Here is a 22,762-nt window from a genome sequence, read left to right as displayed (position 1 = left end):
TGCTAAAAATAGCAAAAACAATGCTTATTCCCCTTAACTTTCATGGTACTTTCCCACCTTTTCTCCACAATTGTATGAACACAAAAGCAGTCAACCAGGCACGTGCCACTGCCCTCATGATACAATTCTATTAGCAATGCAGTTTAAGTGGGCATGCCTTGATTTCCTATGACGGAGATGTCCAGTGCTGAAAAAGAAACCTACGGCAATATATTTTAAATTAAAAAAACTGTACAGTTTTTTATCTTTTGATCTTTAGTTCTTTAGTGCAAAGTCTGAAAACAAATGGCAAAGCGGAGGAGTTACTAGTATACTTACTAATAAAATCTATCTTTCCCTTCAGTAATTCTATTATCTGGCTGGCACTAACTCTGCTTTTAAGAGTGCCCAACATTATGGAGAAGTGACTAGACAAGAGCTGATGTTTTTCCAATCTCTCTATATGGAGTTTCAAGCGGGAAGGGGGGGGGAGAAGTATTTATGGTCTTGAAGATACAGAAGTGTTCCCCAACTTAAAGACCTGCACTTTCTGAATAGTTGTCTTACTAAAATAGATAGTACATGGAGTAACTCATTGCTAAAAATAAATCATATGATGCAGCAGTGTTTAGATAATCCTAGCCTACAACTCAATCTGATAAAGTCCTCACAAACATACAGAGTTTTGATGCATTCTAGTAGCAAAGATGCACAAATACAGACATATTATACCCATACATATTTTTATTATAGGTATGGCTGAAGGAAAAGCCAACTACATCCTGAATACTAAATTGGAGGCCAGTTCTATTCATCTTTACATCTACAGGGTTGACATTTTTAGCCTCTGTCCCTGCCCTGGTACAGTTTACTAAATTAGAGGCCAGTTCTATTCTCCTTCTCGCCTCTGTCACTGCCCCAGTAGAGGTTACAACTGAAAGCCTCGATTACCCACACATTTGTTAGGAGTGTGGGAAAATACACACACATATGGAATCCTTATCCGGAAACCAAAAGCCTTTTTCTCTTTCAAATAATAATAAAAAATTACCTTGCACTTGATTCTAACTATGCTGCATGAATCCATTTAAGCTGCAAAACCACTATTTGGTTTATTTAAGGTTTACTTTTTTAGTAGATTTAAGGCACGGAAATCAAAATTACAGGAAGCTTCCTCATAAGGGAAAGGAAAAACAAAGTAAAAAAAAATGTATCAACATTTTTTTTTATTATAGAGGCAGTATGCCCATCTTTCAACTGCTGCACATACTGTTTGCCTCTTGTTTTAATGAAGGAATACATACAGTTTATGCTTCTTCTTGAACTAAACAAGGCAAAAACTAAAACAAAACACCCCTTTGACCATAGAATTGAGATTTCACCCTTTGAATTCATTTACTACTGCAATCCTCACTAAATCTAAATTAAGAGTATAATATTCCACTGTCAAAAAACATTCAGAGAGATATGTTTATATCTGTAAAAGTTTGCAAAAGCAATACAGCTACAAAAAGACAGTTGATGGGATATAGGCAGTGGTACATCTGTGAGTAGCGGTGCCAGTTAAAATCTAATAGCCTTTGTACTTTATGGCTGCACAACAGTCCACCTAAAGCCCTGTCTTACCCCCAACCCCATCTGTCCATCATCAGCAAACTCCACACTGACATCCTAACAGAAGATGAATGGCCGGATGCCCTTGAGGCACTAAGATTCGTGTCCCCCAATGCTGACCACAAAATGATTCAGAAATAGATCATCCACAGGGCCTATTACACCCATTAGGCTTCACAGAATAAACTGAGAAACATGCTCTAACTCTGGTAGATGTGACCTGATCCCAAGAACCTTTACATATAGGTTATGGGAGTATAACCATCTTGAGCAGTAATGGCAAGGGGTGCAATAATTTCAGCAGCAAATAATGCCTGCTTCTCCCTCCTGCTCATAAATGGGCAAATATAAGGGGCCTGCTATGATTCTCAGTTTGACAAGCTTCAACTAATCCACTCCCACAGCTGCATAACTAAGCTCTGGTAAAAAGTGGACCCCTGACCCACCAACTATAGGGGTGAAAATACCTAGCTTGTATGAGATTCCTCTACACAAAACAGGCAGTCTCCAAGAAATTTGAGGAAATATGGGGAACATGGCCCTCTCTCTAATACCACCACCCAACTGCTGCTGAGACCCGCCAATGCCAGAGTACTCCCCTTTTGCCCACTGAGCATAAATCCAAAATCTACAACTGCAATGAATAATTTAGTGGTATTATTGGTTATATTCTGTGAGATCTTTGTATTTTTTTTCTCACTGTATATACTGTTGCTTGTGATACCCTATTTGCACTCGGCCATTGCGATGGTCTGTTCTTCAAAGGGAAATCACGTGACTTTTTGTCACAAAACAAGAAAATAAAAAATGTTTTCCCCTTTTTCAATAGCTTTCCATTAATTTATAATTCTTTCAAAACTGAAGTTTAAAGTTGAATGTTCCTGTCTCTGGTTTTTGAGTCTGGCAGCTCAGTGATCAAGGAGCATTCTGAACTTTGAGTGTATGTTTTGGGTCATTATGAAACGCCTCCCAATCAATTTGACTGCATTTAGTTGGATTTTGTTTTTTAACGTTTTCCCACAAGGGATCCTGTCATCAGAAAACATGTTTTTTTCAAAACGCATCAGTTAATAGTGCTACTCCAGCAGACTTCTACACTGAAATCCATTTCACAAAAGAGCAAACAGATTTTTTTGTATTCAATTTTGAAATCTGACATGGGGCTAGACATTTTGTCAATTTCCCAGCTGCCCCTGGTCATGTGACTTGTGCCTGCACTTTAGGAGAAGAATGCTTTCTGGCAGGCTGCTGTTTTTCCTTCTCAATGTAACTGAATGTGTCTCAGTGGGACATGGGTTTTTACTATTGAGTGCTGTTCTTAGATCTACCAGGCAGCTGTTATCTTGTGTTAGGGAGCTGCTATCTGGTTACCTTCCCATTGTTCTTTTGTTTGGCTGCTGGGTGGAAAGGGAGGGGGGTGATATCACTCCAACTTGCAGTACAGCAGTAAAGAGTGATTGAAGTTTATCAGAGCACAAGTCACATGACTTGGGGCAGCTGGGAAATTGACAATATGTCTAGTATAAAAATTATGTTCGTATAAAACAATTTATTAATAAACTATAGAAACAAAAGATGATGCGATGACAGTGATGTGCAATATAAATATCATGTAGTTGCCATGTATCTATCATGTAACGGAGAACCCTGAACATAACTATACCTTAAAAATGATATTTAAAGACTGACTGACTTTTTTAACTGTATCTTTAACCTGACTGCTAAACCTCAGGATAACTACTACTATAAACACAAATCACCAAGTTAATAGATGAATTGGCATATATACATTGAGTGATATAGAGGTTCAGGACATTCTTCATTGGACAGGGCTAGTTTGGTGTTGAAAACCATAAAAATTTTTACATATCTCCGAATTCTTAAAAGAGAAGAAAATCTTGAGAAAAGGTGAAAGGCTGAAATAAAGTTTAGCAAATTTCTATAAGAAGGGTTGAAGAAAGGACAAAAAAAAGTTTAATTGTCAGCCCTTTCTTACGGAATATGAATACTAAATACCTTTTTTCTTGTCCCGCTTATGCTTTAGCTGTGCTGGAAGAGATCTTAGTCTGGCTAGAGCCTGCTCTCGATGTTTCATAAAATTAGGACCAGGATCTACAAAAGGGCCTGGGGAGAGACATTTTGCACATGCATGGAAAAACTCACAAAATGGAAACAGGATTTCAAATAGTATAACCAAAAGAGTAACAATGAGAGCTAAATCAATACACATACTTTTCCATGTATGTCATGGTTTATTTCCAGTTTTTGCCAATTTCATGTAAACCCAAAACCATAAGTGCTCAGGGGTGTGCAATAACTTTAATAATGAAGAAACATTTTAGGTTGAGCATCTAGATACAAGGAGGCGCTATGGTTTAGATGCATTTGCTGCTTGGCGCAGTTAGCAAAGAATAACATTACATTTCCTCTGAATCTGATTCTTAGTAACTGGGCCTAAATGGTGAATAAAATAGGGTGTTTCTTATTACAATAACATTATATATACATGAAATGACCTATGGTGCCAAACGAAGATTTAAAAAAAAAAAAGAAAAAAAGAAATTCAGGAAAAGTGTTCTCAACTTTGATTAAAAAAAAAAAAAAAAAAAAAATCACATTATCAAGATTAATCTCTGAAAAGCTCCTTTAATATATAATTTATTTTGGAGGGTTTATAGATGGTTCTTCTTTGGAAAGCACTGTATTTTAGGTTAACCTTCCTGCAACAGTTTGTTATATTGTTTTTCACTTGAGTAAAACCAGTATCAGATTAATTAATAATTCTACTGCTTCATTACACATTTCTCACACAGACAAAGTTTTTAATCGGTTAGAAAGTAAGTGTAGGACTGGCCAGACCAGGGATGACTGACGTAGTTGGCCAGTTTGAATACAGTACATTGCAATACTTGGACAAAGAATCCCTTTGGTAGCTTAATTCTCAAAATATTTTAATGTCTTCGGGCAAGTACATAGGACCTCTTTCTTTACTTACGCTGACACTCAAATAAAACATCAAAAAGGAAATAACTTACATCACCAAATACGCATATATATAGTAAAGCGGAATACAATACAATACAATACTTATGCCCCCTTACAAATAGATTTACCATGTGGCCAATGTTTTAATTACCAGTTAAAAAAATGTTTAATTACCAGTTAACATTAGGGCAGACAACTTAATCTAGTTTACTACTTAAAGGGGTGGTCCACCTTCAAACAACTAGTTGTTTTCAGACAGATCACCAGAAATAATGATTTTATCCAATGACTTTCTATTTTCTATGTGTGACCATTTTTAGAACATTGAAGTGTCAAGTGTCGAAGTCAAAGTACCGTCTCTTTAAAAATTTCTTTGACCCCCTAGTTCGCCACCTAAAACCTACCGAGGCCAATGTTAGCCTATGGGGAAGTAACTGAGCTGTCAGACTCTGAGCGGTCAGACTCAAAACACTAGAGACACTAACATTCAACTTTAAACTTAGATTTTGGAAAAACAGTAAAAAATAAATAATGGAAAGTAATTGACAAAAGTCTATTTCTGGAACAATCTAAAAACAATTAAAAAAAGTGTTTGGAAGGTGAGCAACCCCTTTAAGCAGGCTAAACCAAATATTCCAGTGTTAAAGTGCTGAAGACAGTTATTAAATATATATTTAATCCTATTGCTCAACTGTACAGAGCAGAATTGTGGCACATTTCTATTTCTAAGGAAAGAGTTATACTAAAAGTGACAAGTTATCAATACGAACTTCAACAATTCACGCACTGAAATTGCAGACCAGTACAGCAAACATATCTATTTTACGAAGAACCGCCACTTCTCCCAACAATGAGCAATAAGGTACTTTCCCAAAAAGGTGCCTGGTATTGCACCTGAATGTGAGGGAGGACGCATTTTAAACTGCACCCATAGCAGTGCTATGAGAGCTGAAAAATAAGTGCAATACCAATAACTTTATCTAGTTAACAATAATAAAAAGTAGCAACATTTTTTTCAAGATGACAAATTTAAGGAAGCAAAACTCAAAAAGGGTTAAGATAATCCTAACATATGGGAGTTATGATTTTTCTTGAATCTTGGTCTGAACCTCACTTTTTTGCTTACTTTGGAGGTCACCATGCAAATTGATTCTCCATTTTGGACGATAAGATTTAAAGATATGGTAAACACTCAATTTAATAATTCTGGGGGCCACTTATCTTGATAGGAAGGGCCAGTGTGACAAAAGTTGTATACTAAATTGTGTGTATAGCAGTGTTCCTCCAAGAAAATAAATGGCAATGGTAAAAACATTTTGCAGAGGAAGTGGAGAGGTCTCCACAACCTCTCCACTTCCACTCTAAAATAATTTTTTTTGCAAACCCCCAATAGGACTGTGCGCTTAAGCAAATACAGCAAACAGTCATACTGGCTTCTTAATCACAATATTTGAGTGTGGAGCGGAAAAGAATGGAGCCGGACGGTGGGGGAAATCAGCCAGACAATGCACTAAAACAGCCTGGGGAGAACACTGGTATAGCACGTGTCAAGTTTAAGTAAGGTTACAAGTTTTAGGGTTCAAGCACACGGGCAGATTCGGGGAGATTTAGTCGCCTGGCGACTAATCGCCTCTTCTGCAGGGCGACAATCTCCCCGAACTGCCTTTCGCTATAATGCGAAAACGCTAGCGCCAATGCACTCGCGGTGCTTCACTAGGAAACTTCGGCGACTTCGGAAATTGAAGCACCGCGAGTGCATTGGCACTGGCGTTTGGTCATTATAGCAGGAGGCAGGCAGGGGAAGTCAGCTCGGAGAGATTGTCTCCCCGCAGAAGAGGCGACTAGTCGCCAGGCCTGTGTGCTTGAACCCTTACACTTCAACATATAATAAAGCACTGTAGCTTGTTCTTGTTTGGGACTTGGTGTTTTCCAGATAAGGGGTATTTATGTAATTTAGATTACCATATCTTAAGTCTACTAAAAAAGCATTTAAGCATTAAATAAATCCAATTGGAATGTTTTGTCTCAAAAAATATTATGGTAATTAGGGTCAAGTACAATCTACAGTTTTATTATTACAGGGAATTTTTTTTCAAAAAATGTTATTTGCTTAAAATTGAGTCAGTGGCACATGGACTTTCTGTAGTTCAGAGTTTTCTGGATAATGGGCTTCCATACCTGTACTTTGTGACATCTGTAAATCGGAATACTTAAGCCAATGAATTTATTAAATCAAATTACTTCAATTTTGAAAGGAGAAATAAAGATAAGAAAAAGTCTAGGATGCTCCTCAGAGAAAAGTCCCAAAGCAGCTACACGACAAACACTCAAGTGCACTACACACTGACAGGTGCATAAAATATACCCACAGGGTGATCTGAAATACTTTTACCACTTTTACCAATTTTCAGGACACTCATCATACTGTACCTAAATCCCCATTAGGTTTTTTTCCCCCTAAAAAAAAAAAAAAATACGAAATAAAAAGTAAAAAAATATGAGACAGTTAAAGTAAAACAAAATTAAAGGGAATTACTACACATTGCCTGTGACTGTAACCACGGCTTGATACTGGGGACCAAATATATGAAACCGATGTGGTTCACACATCAGGCAGCCATGCAGCAGATTGTTAATTCACTGGAAGCAGATTACCAAGAATGCAAGTAGCTAGAAGGTGCAAACTGACCCCCATGTACCAGCTTAGGCCCTTAACCTACCATATGGGCCAAGCACTGCTTGGTGAAAACAGAATGATTCTGTTTAATTATTTAACCTTTAAACTACAAAATGGGCCAGCAACTGCTACCAAGTATTATACTCTCCACAAAGCATAACTATTAACCACACCATGATAGAGCTGCAGAATAGTAATAAGCAATTTACCTCTTCCTTCATCTATTCTATTTCTCCTGTTAACACGCTGTCTCTTGTCGTCCTGTCGCAATTGCAGGTGCTCATCAATGTTGACTCCTGGCACAGGTACTGCTGCAAAAACAAAATCAAGTTTTACCCAATTTGTGCTAAACTTGTATGTACAATTAATCAGTGTTTTCTTCTGAGTTCGATAGAATACAGTATATAGTTACATAATTAAATTGGGTTGAAAAAAGACCAAGGTTCATCAAGTTCAACCCCTCCAAATGAAGGTTCTCTATCCAGGTACAATTACTATGTATCAATATGCCTTAATTCAATCAGTAACCTTCTGTGTGGCACTGTTATCAAATGTTTTAGCAAAGTCCAAGTAGATCACATCAACTGCCATCCCAAAATCAACCAACACAATATGCCATTTACCAGGTTATCGCTACAAAATGTCACCACGCATTTATAATAAAAGTAAATTCCCAGGTTTATTTAAATATTCACAAGATATGTTCAGGGTGAACGGTTAACAGTACTAATCAGACATTACTATGAAATCCACTACACAAAGTTCAACCTTTTAAATTTACTGTACATATAACCTGCCTAAGGCGCAGGTTATACTTTGAAAGCAGCTTTGAAAGCAGCTCGTAAGTTGCAGGTAAAACTTAGTCCCTTTGTAAAATGTATAATGAAGCAATAGAATTCTTAATGAATCAGATGAAAATTGAGCATAGGACTGGCCAGATATGGGATGACTGACGTAGTTGGCCAGCTTAAATATATTGCAATATATGGACAAACAATCCCTGTGTTGTTTAAAGGGTAAGGCATTTTTCAGTAGCAGTATGCACAAAATGTCTCTGTCTTAAATACATTGTTAATGGGTTGAGTGCAGAGGACTCTTGTATTTGTCTATATATATATATATATATATATATTCCTTCCTGCTTCCTGACTCCAAGCTATCTTTCGTAACCCTGTATTCCCTTCCCTTGCTAAATAGCCATCCAACCCCTTCTTAAAGCTATCTAATGTATCAACCTGTACAACTGATTCAGGGAGAGAATTACACATCTTCACAGCTCTCGCTGTAAAAAACCCCTTCCGAATATTTACATGGAACCTCCTTTCTTCTAATTGGAATGGGTGACCTTGTGTCAATAAGAAAGACCTACTGATAAATAAAGCATGAGAGATTATTAAATGATCCCCTTATATATGTATACATAGTTATATTTTATCATAGTACATAGTTTATCACCCCTTAAAGGAGAAGGAAAGCTACGGAGGCATTTTATTGCCAATAGATTAGCTGCAATAGTGCAAGCTAGAATGCTATATTTATTCTGTAGAATGTTTTACCATACCTGAGTAAAAAGCTCTAGAAACTCTCTGTTTGTTTAGGATAGGAGCTGCAGTATTAATGTGGTGTGACATCACTTCCTGCCCGAGTCTCTCCCTGCTCTGGGCTCAGATTACAGTAGAGAAGGGAGGGGGTGGGGAAGAGGAGCAAACTGAGCATGCTCTTGCCCAGGGCAATGAGGTTTAAGCTGAAGGCAGGAAGTCTGATAGAGAAGCCCATGTGTACACAATAGAAGGAAAGAAATGCAGTGTTTCTTTTGACAAAGTAGCAACACTACTTTGGGGGTTTACTGGTATATTTAGATGGACCTTTCTGATAAGGCTAACTTAGTTTTAACCTTTCCTTCTCATTTAAGCGCCTCTACTTCAGCGTAAACAACCCCAACTTGGCCAGTCTTTCCTAATAGCTAAGATATTCCATACCTTTTACCAGCTTAGTTGCCTTTCTCTGCACCCTCTCATAGCAGCGAAAAGCAGTATCGAACATGTCAACGTTTTTCTCAGTAAATATCTTTCTAATGGGGCTATTGACATGAAATTTACACCAGATGTCATTAAAAACCCACACATACAAAGAACTCAAAATTAGTAAATCTTTAATCCTAATAAATCCTTAAAAAAAATAGTCTGAAAAAAAACACCCATAGACCTCAATGCATTTTGGCAAATTTTCGCAGTTTCGCAAAAGGGTAAGATTTCTGTTCACTATTAGTTGATTATTGCTGTGGTCTTTAAAAAGAACACACAAACAAATATGGTGACAAAGTGGTTTCTAAACACACCAAAGAGCAACCTGTAGCAGGTGCTGTTAAGTATGTGTACCAATTGGTGAGTGTGAATGCGACTCTTGAGAACTGCAGCATGGCAAATTAAAAGTAGTTCACACTTGGGATCAATATGGATTCTCTCCACCCAAACACAAGGAGTGAGGGTCCATCATCCATTTTACCCAGAGACTTTGGGAAATTGGCTATTTGATTGTATTATTTATTTGAAAGCTACACTGCTAATAAAAAAGCGTAGTGAGAATTTGGTGTCCCTGTCTCTAGTCTGCCACTACCAGCTTAAGTTTATCCCCACAATCTATACACATGCAGAGACTATGAATGCAAAATAAATAGAATAAGCCACACCTTTACCTAATAGAAGATCCAATGGTATCATCTCTTTCACAGCATCCAGAATTCCTCTTTGCCTTGCCTCCTGGCCATCAAGTTCCTGAGCACAAGCTTTACAGCATCCACAAACACCACAACCAGATTCTCCTGATCCGCAGCCACAAATCCTATAAAATTACCGATAAAAAGTTTCAATTAGATCAGTGAATCCAATACAAAAATCCATAAACCCATAAAGCACCAAAACCAAAACATCAAGAAGCCATTATTATTAGTAACTGTTGCAGGAGTATAAAAATGTGTTTTCAAAAACTATTCAGAACGTATCATGAAAGCACTACTGTATACCTACCCTCCTGGTACGCGATCAGGTCGTCCACTACTAACACAGCTGGCTCCATATCCTGTGCATTCTCCACACACTGTACAGACCATGCATTGTTCCAGCTTCCATTTATGCATTCGAGGGAGGCACATCATAGATTTTTCATCTTTATCATCAAGTTCCTCCTCAAGATCCTCATCCATTGCTGTTGCCATGTTTTCAACTCCGAAAACTAAGCAAAATATTCATATATTACACATATTTTTTGATCTATTCTGTCTGAACAAAAATAATGTTCTGTATATGATGTAAATGAACCTAGAATGTTTTCTGAATTTCTGAATTCACTTAGTACAATCCTGCCATTTAAGCATCAAAACATTACTTAGGAGAACAAACCCCATATAACTGTAATGTCACCACAAATCAATGCAAATTGCAGCAATTATATTTAAAGAGCAAGAAGAGCTGTGGGTGCCAGTTTGACAGGCATCCACCAAATGAATTATAGCAGCATTGTTTTCCCTGGGCTGGTGCTTCTTTGCAGAAATAACTTTACCAGCCTGGACTTTTTTTCTCCTTTAGTTCTCCTTTAAACATGAAATTGTGTGAATATTAGGGAAATGTATAACTATCATTTTAGCTCAAAACAAATACTCAGAAATGATTTACAAAGTATAACAGTATAAATTATACATTAAGTATTTAAAATACGTTTAAAAATATGTAAAAATGCAGTTCTCACCTTTGCCTCCTTGATTCATAGCACCTGTGTCCCTTCCACACTGGCCCTTGTTGTTGACACCAAAAGTCCAAACCTCCCCTTTCTTCGTCAGTACACAAGTATGGGCTTTGCCCATAGCAACTTGAGTCACCACATGCCCTTTCAAGTCTGTCACCAAATCTGTAAGGATACAGATTTTTTTTCCAACATTTAAACTTAAATTTTAAAAAAATACAAGTGCATTTGTGCATGTGTGCAAAACAGGCAACCACAGTCACATATGCACACAGAAAAGCATCAGCTGATACATGCACATGTCCACTTTTTATAACTCATAAAAACTGCTGTTGGCTACAATAATCTCATAGACACCTTATGGCTCATTTATGAGTGCAAGTACAGTGTTTTAAAGTGCAATTTTTGAAGCAAGTTTTTTTTTTCCCCCACAATTGACCCTGTTTTTCCAACAATTTCAGCATAATTGTGACTGTAAAGGTGAGATGGGTCTGATGCAATTGATCCATCAATATTTTTGGATGTAAGTACCTTTAATGAATAGCGTTAATTTGCTGCATCCAAAGAAATTAAAGGGAATTTTCAACTTTGAATTAACTTTTAATATGATGGAGAGAATGATATTCTGAGACAATTTGGAATTGGTTTTTATTTTTATTATTTGTGGTTTTTGAGTTATTTAGCTTTTTATTCAGCAACTCTCCAGTTTGCAATTTCAGCCATCTGGTTGCTATGGTCCAAATTACCCTAGCAATCAACATTAATTTAAATAAGAGACTGGAATATGACTAGGAGAGGCCTGAATAGAAAGAGGAGTAATAAAAAGTAGCAATAACAATACATTTGTAGCCTTACAGAGCATTTGTTTTTTTAGATGGGGTCAGTGACCCCTATTTGAAAGCTGGAAAGCGTCAGAAGAAGAATGTCAATAATTAAAAAAACTATAAAATAAAAATAATGAATAAAGACCATATGAAAAGTTGCTTAGAATTGGCCTTTCTATAACATCCTAAAAGTTAACTTAAAGGTGAACCACCCCTTTGTTTTAATGACAGAATGCAATGATAACACTTTTATTGTACATTAAAAGTGCATTACTACAAAACACTGATTGTAATAAAATGTGATACTTCGTATTACTTACTTGAGCTGTCAGAATAAATGGCATCTTTTCCAAACATGTACAGCTCCCCATCCTTGCTTATGATGGAGCTGCTCCCATTATTACAGGCAGTGGTTACAACAAATTTTCCATCCATTTTCATCATTTTTTTTGGCTTATAGGGTTTCGATTGTCGACGGCTTTTTGCTGTGTGTGTCATTACAAAGAAGTGATGAATAAAAAAAACACAAAATCAATAACTGTTTTATTAAACAACCAGTAAGACCAAGAAATAAAAGTGTTAAATAAATTAATAAATTTTGTTATGTTTCCCTGCACTGGTAAAATGTGTGTGTCCGCATCAGGTACTACAGGTATTGGATCCCTTATCCGGAAACCCGATATCCAGAAATCTCCGAATTACAGAATGGCTCTCTCCCATAGACTCCATTTTATCCAAATAATCCAAATTTTTAAAAATGATTTCCTTTTTCTCTGTAATAATAAAGCAGTAGCTTGTACTTGATCCCAACTCAGATATAATTAATCCTTATTGGAAGCAAAACCAGCCTATTGGGTTTATTTCATATTTAAATTAATTTCTAGTAGACTTAAGGCATGAAGACCCAAATTACGGCAAGATCCATTATCCGGAAAACCCCAGTTTCCGAGCATTCTGGATAACAGGTCCCATACCTGTACTATAATTTATATACATTAGCTGATGTGTTACCATGGGGAAAACCATTCAGTCTGAAAAGGTAGAATAGGCACACACAGAATACAAGGAGTTTAGTTCTCACACAGGAAGAAAAACAGGTCAAAATTCATTCATGGCTCTTTAAAGAAATATATATTTAATATCTCTCTCACATAAAACATGATATTTGCCAAGAAATTGTTTACTTGTAGCTTTTAGATCAAGATACAAATGTTAATATAAATTTTTAATTTTTTACATTACTCGTTCTTTAAAGTTAAATCATTTTAAATCTATGCATAAAAAAATTCTATATAGCACTGTAAATAAGATAGTTATAATGCATAAAGATTTCCATTCAGATCAATAGAAAATTCAATTTTAAAATGGCCTACACATGTCACAATGAACACTTGTTTTGAAACAAATGCTTTCTATTACTGGGAAAATCCACCCCTCAGATTTCTATATCCCATTTCTCCAGAGCTCATATATGCATATTTTTGACAGGGAGGTTATTATGATACATGTAACAATTTTTCAAGTACAGGCTCTAAAGGAACTACACAAATCTGCTCATTTGAACAAAATAAGGTTATAATAAAAATAATACTGACACTTACTTGACTCCCCATCTTCCCCTTTACTAGCTGTGCCTGTAAAAAATACACTTCCATCATCAGCAGTGAGCAATGCATGAGACCCATCATGGCCAACTGAGAATTGAACAATCTTTGGAGATTTTGTTATGGGGAGCTCAACCCATTTTCCTGATGAAGGCCCACCCTGCTTGATTCCAAGGTTTTGATATTTGCCAGTGTAATATACCTAAACAACGTACAATAGGAAAGAACATATTAAGTGGAAGCTATACTTGCAATATGAGGTCACGTTTATGAAGTCAAAAGTAGCTACAATAGTTTGTGTTACAAAATTGGGAAATCTCCTTAAATGTCAAATGTGCTAAATTGTACTTTTCATAACACATATTACATTGGTACAACCATTATGCAAATGCTTAAACAAATAACTTTCTTTAGAAATAACAGAATATAATGGCACCTTTCCACTAGCAGTTCTCATTAGTGCAAACTCCCTTCCTGCTCCTAAAACAGCCAGTTCTTCATCAAAGCCTGTACCTAAAACAGAAAGAAAAATGGGGAAAAAAAACCACTTTAAGTATAAATACTCCATCAAAATTGACCACTGCTGTAATTACAGGGTATTCAAATATAGAATGCTCCAAAACCCTTAGGCTTTGATCACCCCAAAACCCTCACTTGTTTTCAGACATTTTTAAATTGCCTTCTACAGGTATGGGATCCGTTATTCGGAAACCCATCATCCAGAAAGCTCAATTATGGGAAGGCATCTCTCACAAACTTAATTTTTATCAAATTATTAAATTTTTTTTAAAATTGCTTTTTCTCTGTAATAACAAAACAGTACCTTGTACTTGATCCATCCTAATATATATTTAAAGGGGTGGTTCACCTTTAAGGTAACTTTTAGTATGTTATAGCGCAGCCAATTCTAAGCAACTTTTCAATTGGTTTTCATTACTTATTTATTTTAGTTTTATAGTTATTTGCCTTTTTCTTCTGACTATTTCAAATGGGCGTCACTGACCCCTTCTAAAAAGCAAATGCTCCGAAAGGCTACAAATGTATTGTTACTTTTTATTACTGATCCCTCTATTCAGGCCTCTCCTATTCATATTCTATTCTCTTATTCAAATTGGTGCATGGTTGCTAGGGTAATTGGGACCCTAGCTACCAGATTGCTTAAAATGCAAATTGAAAAGCTGCTGAATAAAAAGTCAAATAAGCCAAAAACTGAAAATGAAAACCAATTGCAAATTTCTTCAGAATATCGCTCTCTACATCATACTAAAAGTTATCTGAAAGGTGAACCACCCCTTTAATCCTCATTGGAGGCAAAACAAGTGTATTGGGGTTATGTAATGTTTAGTTAAGTTAAGGTATGAAGATCCAAATTAAAGAAAGACCTGTTATCCAGAAAATCCCATGTCTCAAGCATTCTGGATAACAGATCCCATAGCTGTATTTTCTATTTGTGACAGTATTTCTAATATTGGACGTTTAGGGGCAAATTTATGAAGGGTCGAATTTCAAAGTTATAAATACTTCGAAATTAGACCATCGAATTAAAATACTTCGAATTCGAATATCGAATTCAAACTTTTCTCATCAAATTTGTGTATTCTGCAGTCAAAGTAAAATCATTAGATTGAATGATTAAATACTTCGATAACGATTTTATCGTACAATCGAACGATTTTACTTTGACTTCAAAAAACTTGAAAAATGCTATAGAAGGTCCCCATAGGCTAACATAGCACTTCGGCAGGTTTAATTTGGCAAAGTATTGAGGTCGACGTTTTTTCACAGAGACAGTACTTCGATTATCGAATGGTCGAATATTCAACCTATTTTACTTCAAATCAAATTCGAAGTAAATTCAAAGTCAAAAAATTACTTAGAATTTGCCCCAAAATGTAAATTTGCACATTTTCATGCCTCTCTGCAACTGCAACTACTGCATCAATTCTAACAGCTGCCATTATTGAAACTCAGGGATTCTGCTCAGCAGGATCAAAGATAAGAAATGTATCAATTAATGTAAACACTAAGCTATGGGTCATGTACAAGCAGGTGGGTTTCTAGAGTTTTAATGCCCAGATGGGGATAAACTATCACATCAATGAAACCATTTGCACGAATATGGAAGACAATGAAAAACTGAAATCAACCTTAAAAGGAGAACTAAAGCCTAACTAGAGAAGTAGCTAGAACTATTGTACATTATGTTTTGTGCTTCTGTACCAGCCTGAGGCAACGACAGCCTTTTAGCAGCAAAGATCTGTGTCTCTGAAGATGCCGCAGTAGCTTCCCATCTTCTTTACTGTTGATTCACTGCAAATGCTCAGTGCTGATGTCAGTTACTGAGCTTAGGGATCAACTTACAATATACAGTACACATAGAATATAAATGTCACACTATTAGGCTGATTATTAATTAATAGATAATTACTACATGGCAGCACAGAAAAAAAATCAGCCTTGTAGCATCAGCTTATATTACAGGCCAACCTCATATTCTACTTGATACTTTGCGACGACCCATAAGTTTAGCTTCTCAACAGCTGCTCAAAGCCCACTGAGCATGTGAGTGTCGCAGACACTTTCAAGGATGGTGACTCCCTGTGACAAGTTTGAAGTCCTGGAACTTTAGGCTGGTGCAATAAGTGCAGTATATAAAATATGATATTCATTTTTAGGGGTTACTTCTCTTTTAACAGTCAATGTTAAAATAAAACAAAAGTTTGCAACTAAACGCAAAAACATATGTTCATACTTATAATGTGCAAATCTTTCTCCAGATCAAAGAGTGAGATGCCACATGCATGTAAACATTTCCTTGCAAGTTTTAGCTGGAGTTCCTGTTGTTGTAATAAAGGCTCTGTACTAGTTGCGAATATTCGAACAACGAATCCATCCTGTAAAAAGCGATAAAATTAAAAAGGTGGGAAGGAAGCCTTATATCACAGATAATCAAGCAAACTGAGAAAAAAAAGATCTCAGTGATATAGCACATACAGTATTCTAATTCATTTGGAAAATAAGTCTGGAAAACAGATCTGTAAAATATTAAAACAAAAACAACCAGTTAATAACTCTCCTGGAAAAACATGAGCATCTACGAGAAGAAAACGAACATCAAAGCAGAAGCAGTGGTAGAATGGGAACAATTGTTTGGCCCCATTAGACTCATTTCTGACTCAGCAAGAATACACATCTAAATAAATATATACTGGACATAAGCAATCCAGTACTATTTTTAATAGGGATGCACTGAATCCACTATTTTGGATTCGGCCGAAACGCCCAAATCCTTTGCAAAAGATTCGGCTGAATACCTAACTGAATCCTGATTTGCATATGCAAATTAGGGGTGGGAGGGGGAAAACATTTTTTACTTCCTTGCTTTGTGACAAAAAGTCATGTGATTTCTCTTCCGCACCTAATCTTTGCCAACAAAACAGAAAAAGTCAAAAAGATGCAACTTATTAGCTATTTGTTAAACACGTGACTCAATACAATTCACAGAATACAGGCTGAGTAACTTACATCTTTAGAAGCAGCAATCTGGTTTATAAATTCTCCATCAGTGAAGAGGATATTCTGTCCTTCAGTGTTATCTTAAAAAAAAATTTAATGTTAAAGGAGAAGATTCATTTTTGGTAGCATATAAGCAGCAATTTACTCCAGAAAATGGTTCAGTTATGGCTTGTACTCTGGTTTAGTGTACTCTGGTTTAGGGGGGGGGGCGCTAAAAATTTGCTATAGGTCTACACACTTATGACATTCAATTAGCAGATAACTGGAACTCCATATATTGTTATTGGTAGTAATGTCTGTATTGATCATTTCCTCTGAAAAAGCAGGTTAACAAGACCCACATAACCACCTAAGCCAAAATGGAATGGCGGTTATTGCACTCAAGCTAAGGTGTCTCCATATATAATGTATTTTATATATCCACAAAGTGCAATTGTATCCTCTTGTTCTAAGAATAAATGCATACTACATTAGTGATGTGGAAAATACTACAACCGCACCCAAACCTAACCTACTGCAAACCATCATTTGCATTGAAAGGAGCAGCCCCAGTATGGGAGATTGGAAACTGTTACAACTTACATCCCAATTTCCACTTGTGACCCTTATGCATCGAAATTGAAAGTAATAGCTAAAAGCTAGGATACTTTGTGATATGGCTTTACATTGTTTCACATCTTTTAACCATGAAAGTAATTCTTAATTGTGGGCATTTTCACAACAAAATCTCCTGTGTACTCACACTTGTAAGAAGGACACCTGCATAGAAAGAGCCCTATGCATCATTAGCCCAAGAATGAATTTCAGATGCATGTAGCCTACTGAACAGTATCCAAAGTTCATTTATACAAATGTAACAAGACAAAAAGAAATCAAATCAAATCTCGTGCAGCCTACCTGGCACTGTAACTGCCCCATCCAGTTCAAGTGTCTCTGGATTTATCCTTTTGGCTGTCATGCTGTGATTGCTCATGTCTCTGTAGAGTAAATAACCCTGAAAGGGAGCACAGTCAAAGAAACTAAAGCATCCTGTCTTTTGCACGGCTTCCTATATATTAGCATTATTAGCAGGTACTGCTTCAGAAAAAAAAACAAAAGATCATTTTCTACTACAGGAACACTAAAAAAGGGAAAAAAGGAAATCAAAAACAGTTTCAGGACAGTGTTACCCATGTCAAGAGAATAGAGACCAGAGGTGTGGATGTTAAGGGTTGGGGCAGACAGGCAGATTCGTGGAGATTTAGTCGCCTGACGACTAATTGACTCTTCTGCAGGGCGACAATCTCCTGAACTGCCTTCCGCCTGCTTGAATAAAGAATTGCCTGCGCTAATGCACTCGCGGCACTTTGATTTCCGAAGTCGGCCGAAGTTGCCTCACAAGGAAACTTCGGGCGACTTCGGAAATCAAAGCGACGCGAGTGCATTAGCGCAGGCAATTCTTCATTCAAGCAGGCAAAAGGCAGTTCGGGGAGATTGTCACCCCGCAGAAGAGGAGATTAGTCACCAAGCGACTAAATCTCCCCGAATCTGCCCCAACCCTAAAAGCTGCTTGGGATCAAGATTTATTAACAAGAAAAGGTTTGTCTTTTTTGGCTTTTGCAGGTAACAGCTTATTGGTACCTAAAAACCAAATAGAAAGCAAGCTAATTTGGTTACATAGAAACTACTTAAGGAACTTAAGAGATAAAAAGAAGCAAAGAGATGAACAGGAAGTTACCAAGATTGGAACAAACAAGTGAGGATTTTTCAGTGTAGGGATGATTATAATTTTCACTAGTAGAAGAAAATTCCAACTGAGATAAAACATTTAAAAGATGTGTTACAGCCTTGAATTCAAAAGCATGGGTGAGAATTTTAGAAGCAACAAGATCAAAGCAACAGGTGAGTTGGGGGGGCGTGGCGCGCCATGACTGAGTGAGGACGTGTGGCACGGGAGCTCCGTAACAGAATTAGCTTTAATCCTCCTGAAAATTAGCTTTCAAGGCTTGATAATCCTCAAATCAGGAGGATTATCATTACTACCGGTGTGGCGATCTTGACATGGGTAAACGTAAGCCGAAAGATCAGCGGACTACCATGTCTCCGTTCTTGAAGAAGGCGCCAAAGGTGAAACAACTGCGTAGCCAAGATGGCGGCGGGACGGCGGAGGATGTAATGGACGAGGAGATACCCGCGATGTCCCCAGCTTCTTCACAAGCAGAGAGCTCTGCTTCACTACAGCAAGAGGCGAGTCAATCTTTTGATACACCACCACTTACAACTGATGCTGACTCGGTGGATGCCTCGCCGGTTACTGCACAGATATTGGCGCTTCAGCTTTCTCGCCTTAAAGATGGCCTAACCAATACTTTGATTAAAGCAGTATCGGACACAGTAGCCGTAGCGCTGAAAGATGTGCAACGCGATCTGAATGATTTAGGTGAGAGAACCGATAAATTGGAATATATCACCGATGATTTGTCACAAAGGTACGCTAATGTGGAGGAGGATAACACAATGTTGAGGGACGAATTGCGTCACCTTAAAAGTATGTGTGAAGACCTTGAAAATAGGTCCCGGAGACAAAATCTCCGCATACGGGGAGTCCCTGAGGAGATTGAGACACAAGATATTCCGCAGTATTTGAAGGGTCTTTTCACACATTTATGTCCAACAATTCTCCTGGACAAATGGGAGTTTGAGCGTGCGCACCGTTCTTTGGGGCCTAAGCCATCTTTACCTAAACCACCAAGAGACATTGTTGTGTGTTTCCATCGGTTTGTACAGAAAGAAGCAGTGCTTACTCGAGCGAGGTCCCTTACGTCGCTTGACTATTTGAACCATAGAATCCAAGTGTTTGCAGACATTTCTCCGATTACCTTGGCTAAAAGGAGAGAATTTCGTCCGATTACCCAGCTGTTGCGGGATAAGAAAATCTTGTATCGCTGGGGTTATCCATTTCGGCTTATCGTGCAGCATCATGGCCAGACCTACTCCTTGCAGACCCTGGAGAGACGCCAACAGTTTTTACAAGCATTGGGCCTAAAAAATGCATCACAGCCTGAATCGCCCAGACACCCTACATCTCGGCCTGACATCGCTCCCCAATGGCAGATGGCGGCGGGCTCGTCTTCCTCTCCACGATTAGCCTTGAGCTCCTCTTCGACTTCAGGCTCTCCGAGGCAACCTCCCTGAGCTGCTTGTCAGTGAGATTTGGTGGTCTTTTCTACTACCTTCTGAGTATCGCTACACCTTTTGAAGGACTTATTCTGCTGTTGCGGAGGTCCATTGCCACGTTTGTTTGTTGCTCATGGATCTGAGCAAGGATCCCCCCTTGGGAAAGTGGAAATTTCCCACTAAGTTCAATAGCCTAAGTGCTGAACTTTTTTCTACTTTGACTGTGAATTGGTTTTCTTCATTTTTTGGTTACACAGTTTTTTTGGTTATTTTTATTGTTTTTTTGGTGCTTCTTTTTTTTTTTATTATTATTGATCGTGACCGTACAAGACTTTCTTATTTTTTTACTATTATCTGCATTACCCCTGTCTTATTATTTGATGGGTTCTCTTATACTGGTATAATGTTTACATCAGCTGTATTTTATTCGGCAACATGGTGAATATTGTGTCTTTAAATTGTAATGGTTTAAATTCGATCACTAAGAGATATTTGGCTATTAAGGAGCTTAGGAGTTTGAGGGCAGATGTTGCGTTCTTGCAGGAAACCCACTTTTCTCGCCTTACCCCGGGCAAATTGTATTCTAAATATTTCCCAACTGCATATTATGCATCCTCTGACTCTAAAAAAAGCTGGGGTGGCCATTTTACTACATAAAGATTGTCCCTTGCAAGTATCTAGTGTGTTTTGTGATCCTAATGGTCATTATCTTTTGTTAGAGGGTGTTTTAGGGGGTAAATCGATAATTCTAGGAAATGTTTACTCTCCGAATAAAGGGCAGATTAAATTTCTTAAGAAAGTCCTTGCCAAATTGACTGCCTACAATTCCCCACACGTGGTCATTGGCGGAGATTTTAATGTTCCCTTATCGCAGCAGGAAGATAGATCTCATCCGTCCTCTGACTCTTCAGCTCATGTTCTATCCAGGGCAGCCCGCCAATTATTTAATCAGGTTCCATTGTATGATGTCTGGCGAATAGAACACCCGAGGGAGAAGCGGTTTAGTTTCTATTCTGCTGTTCATAAGGTGCATGTGAGGTTAGATTATTTTTTGGTCTCTCAGCCCTGCCTTAGCACATCTTATACTTCTGACATTGCCTCTATTACATGGTCGGACCATGCCCCAATTCAGCTTTCCTTAAATTTATTGAGCTGTCCAAGTAGGACTCCGCATTGGAGGCTCAATGAGACTTTATTGCACGACACTGACACATGTAAAACTGTTGAAAATTTGTTGACTGAATTTTTTGCGCTAAATAATGGCTCAGTTGATTCCATAGCTACTCTCTGGGAAGCTCATAAAGCTTCTATTAGAGGCACCCTGATAGCTATCTCCTCTGCTAAAAAACGAGCCCAGAGACAGAAACTGCAGGAGCTCACACATCAGCTCCAATTATTGGAAACTCAGTATAATCTAACTACCTCGGATCAATTGCTATTAGAAATACTTGCTAAACGTGGAGAGCTTAAAACTTACCAATTACAGGAAGTGGATAAGGCTTTAATCTGGACTAGGCAAAAGATGTATGAGATGGGCAATAAACAGCATACCCTTTTAGCGAGGAAGCTAAGAGATCAAAAAGTACAATCTGCTATTAGAGCTATACGTTCCTCGAAGGGCCACCTGTTATATAGCTCTGATCAGATTGCGGAACAATTTTATGAGTATTACACTGCCTTATATAATTTGCCGAATACTGATGTGACCGCTTTGCCTCAGTTGAATGATTTTTTTGTAAGAGCAAACTTGCCTATGTTTCAGGACGCAGACCTAGAGATTCTGAATAGGGATATTACTTTAGAGGAAGTCACAAACACCCTGAAAACCTTTCCGAATGGTAAAACACCTGGGCCCGACGGTTACCCATATCAATACTATAAACTTTATCAGCATATTTTATCCCCCTATTTGGTTCAACTTTTTAATAGTTATTTGCAAGGTATGCCCATTCCTCACTCCGACCTTACGTCATATCTCTCTTTGATACCGAAGGAGGGCAAAGATTTAACGAGTTGTTCCAGTTATAGGCCAATTGCTCTCTTAAATTCCGATTTAAAAATCTTTACGAAGATCTTAGCGAATCGCCTAGCCCCATTGCTTCCTAAACTGATCCATGGGGATCAGGTTGGGTTTATTCAGGGACGTCAATCTGGAGACAATACGAGGCGCATTATAAATTCTATTGAGCTCTTGCAAAGACGTGGCTTTCCGGCCTTGATACTTAGTTTGGACGCCGAGAAGGCCTTTGACCGCCTGGACTGGTCCTATATGTTCGCCCTTTTACGTCATTTAAAGTTACAAGGTCCCTATCTGACAGCCTTAGGCCTCTTATACTCTAAACCTACTGCATACCTTAAATTACCTGGACAACTCTCCCGTCCTATAGTGATTTCCAATGGCACACGACAGGGATGCCCTTTATCCCCTTTGCTTTATGCTTTAAGCATAGAACCCTTGGCAGCCAGTATTAGGGCTAACCCGGATATTAATGGACTGCGGATAGGTGCTGAACATCTTAAAGTAGCACTATATGCAGATGATGTCATTTTGACCCTTACCACACCGCAAAGCTCCCTTAGAGCTCTTCATGAGCTTTTAGACCAATATAGTGTGATCTCTCATTATAAAGTTAACATGTCCAAAACTGAAGCTCTACCTATACATATTT

The 22,762-nt window shown here is 37.7% G+C and overlaps 1 protein-coding gene across 24 annotated transcripts in view; it reads right to left on the bottom strand.

The window, feature by feature from the left end:
* Positions 1-22,762, bottom strand: part of mycbp2.S (MYC binding protein 2, E3 ubiquitin protein ligase S homeolog) — a 142,950-nt gene that overhangs the window by 95,969 nt on the left and 24,219 nt on the right. For 13 of the 24 annotated variants that reach the window (XM_041584309.1, XM_041584318.1, XM_041584313.1 and 10 more), the window contains exons 8-19: positions 17,835-17,931; positions 16,947-17,017; positions 16,174-16,315; positions 13,858-13,934; positions 13,413-13,623; positions 12,138-12,302; positions 11,000-11,158; positions 10,282-10,486; positions 9,945-10,096; positions 7,465-7,566; positions 7,009-7,035; positions 3,610-3,717 (exon numbers count right to left, since the gene is read on the bottom strand). In XM_041584309.1, coding sequence (XP_041440243.1) covers positions 3,610-3,717; positions 7,009-7,035; positions 7,465-7,566; positions 9,945-10,096; positions 10,282-10,486; positions 11,000-11,158; positions 12,138-12,302; positions 13,413-13,623; positions 13,858-13,934; positions 16,174-16,315; positions 16,947-17,017; positions 17,835-17,931 — 1,516 coding nt within the window. The remainder of the gene's footprint in view (positions 1-3,609; positions 3,718-7,008; positions 7,036-7,464; positions 7,567-9,944; positions 10,097-10,281; positions 10,487-10,999; positions 11,159-12,137; positions 12,303-13,412; positions 13,624-13,857; positions 13,935-16,173; positions 16,316-16,946; positions 17,018-17,834; positions 17,932-22,762) is intronic. The other 11 variants (XM_041584316.1, XM_041584331.1, XM_041584328.1 and 8 more) reach the window with 9 other exon arrangements.

Source organism: Xenopus laevis, chromosome 2S (genome assembly GCF_017654675.1).
Source record: "Xenopus laevis strain J_2021 chromosome 2S, Xenopus_laevis_v10.1, whole genome shotgun sequence".
Classification (NCBI taxonomy): domain Eukaryota; kingdom Metazoa; phylum Chordata; class Amphibia; order Anura; family Pipidae; genus Xenopus; species Xenopus laevis.
The sequence above is the reverse complement of the archived record's forward strand: the minus strand, read 5'-3'. Positions and strand labels throughout refer to the sequence as shown.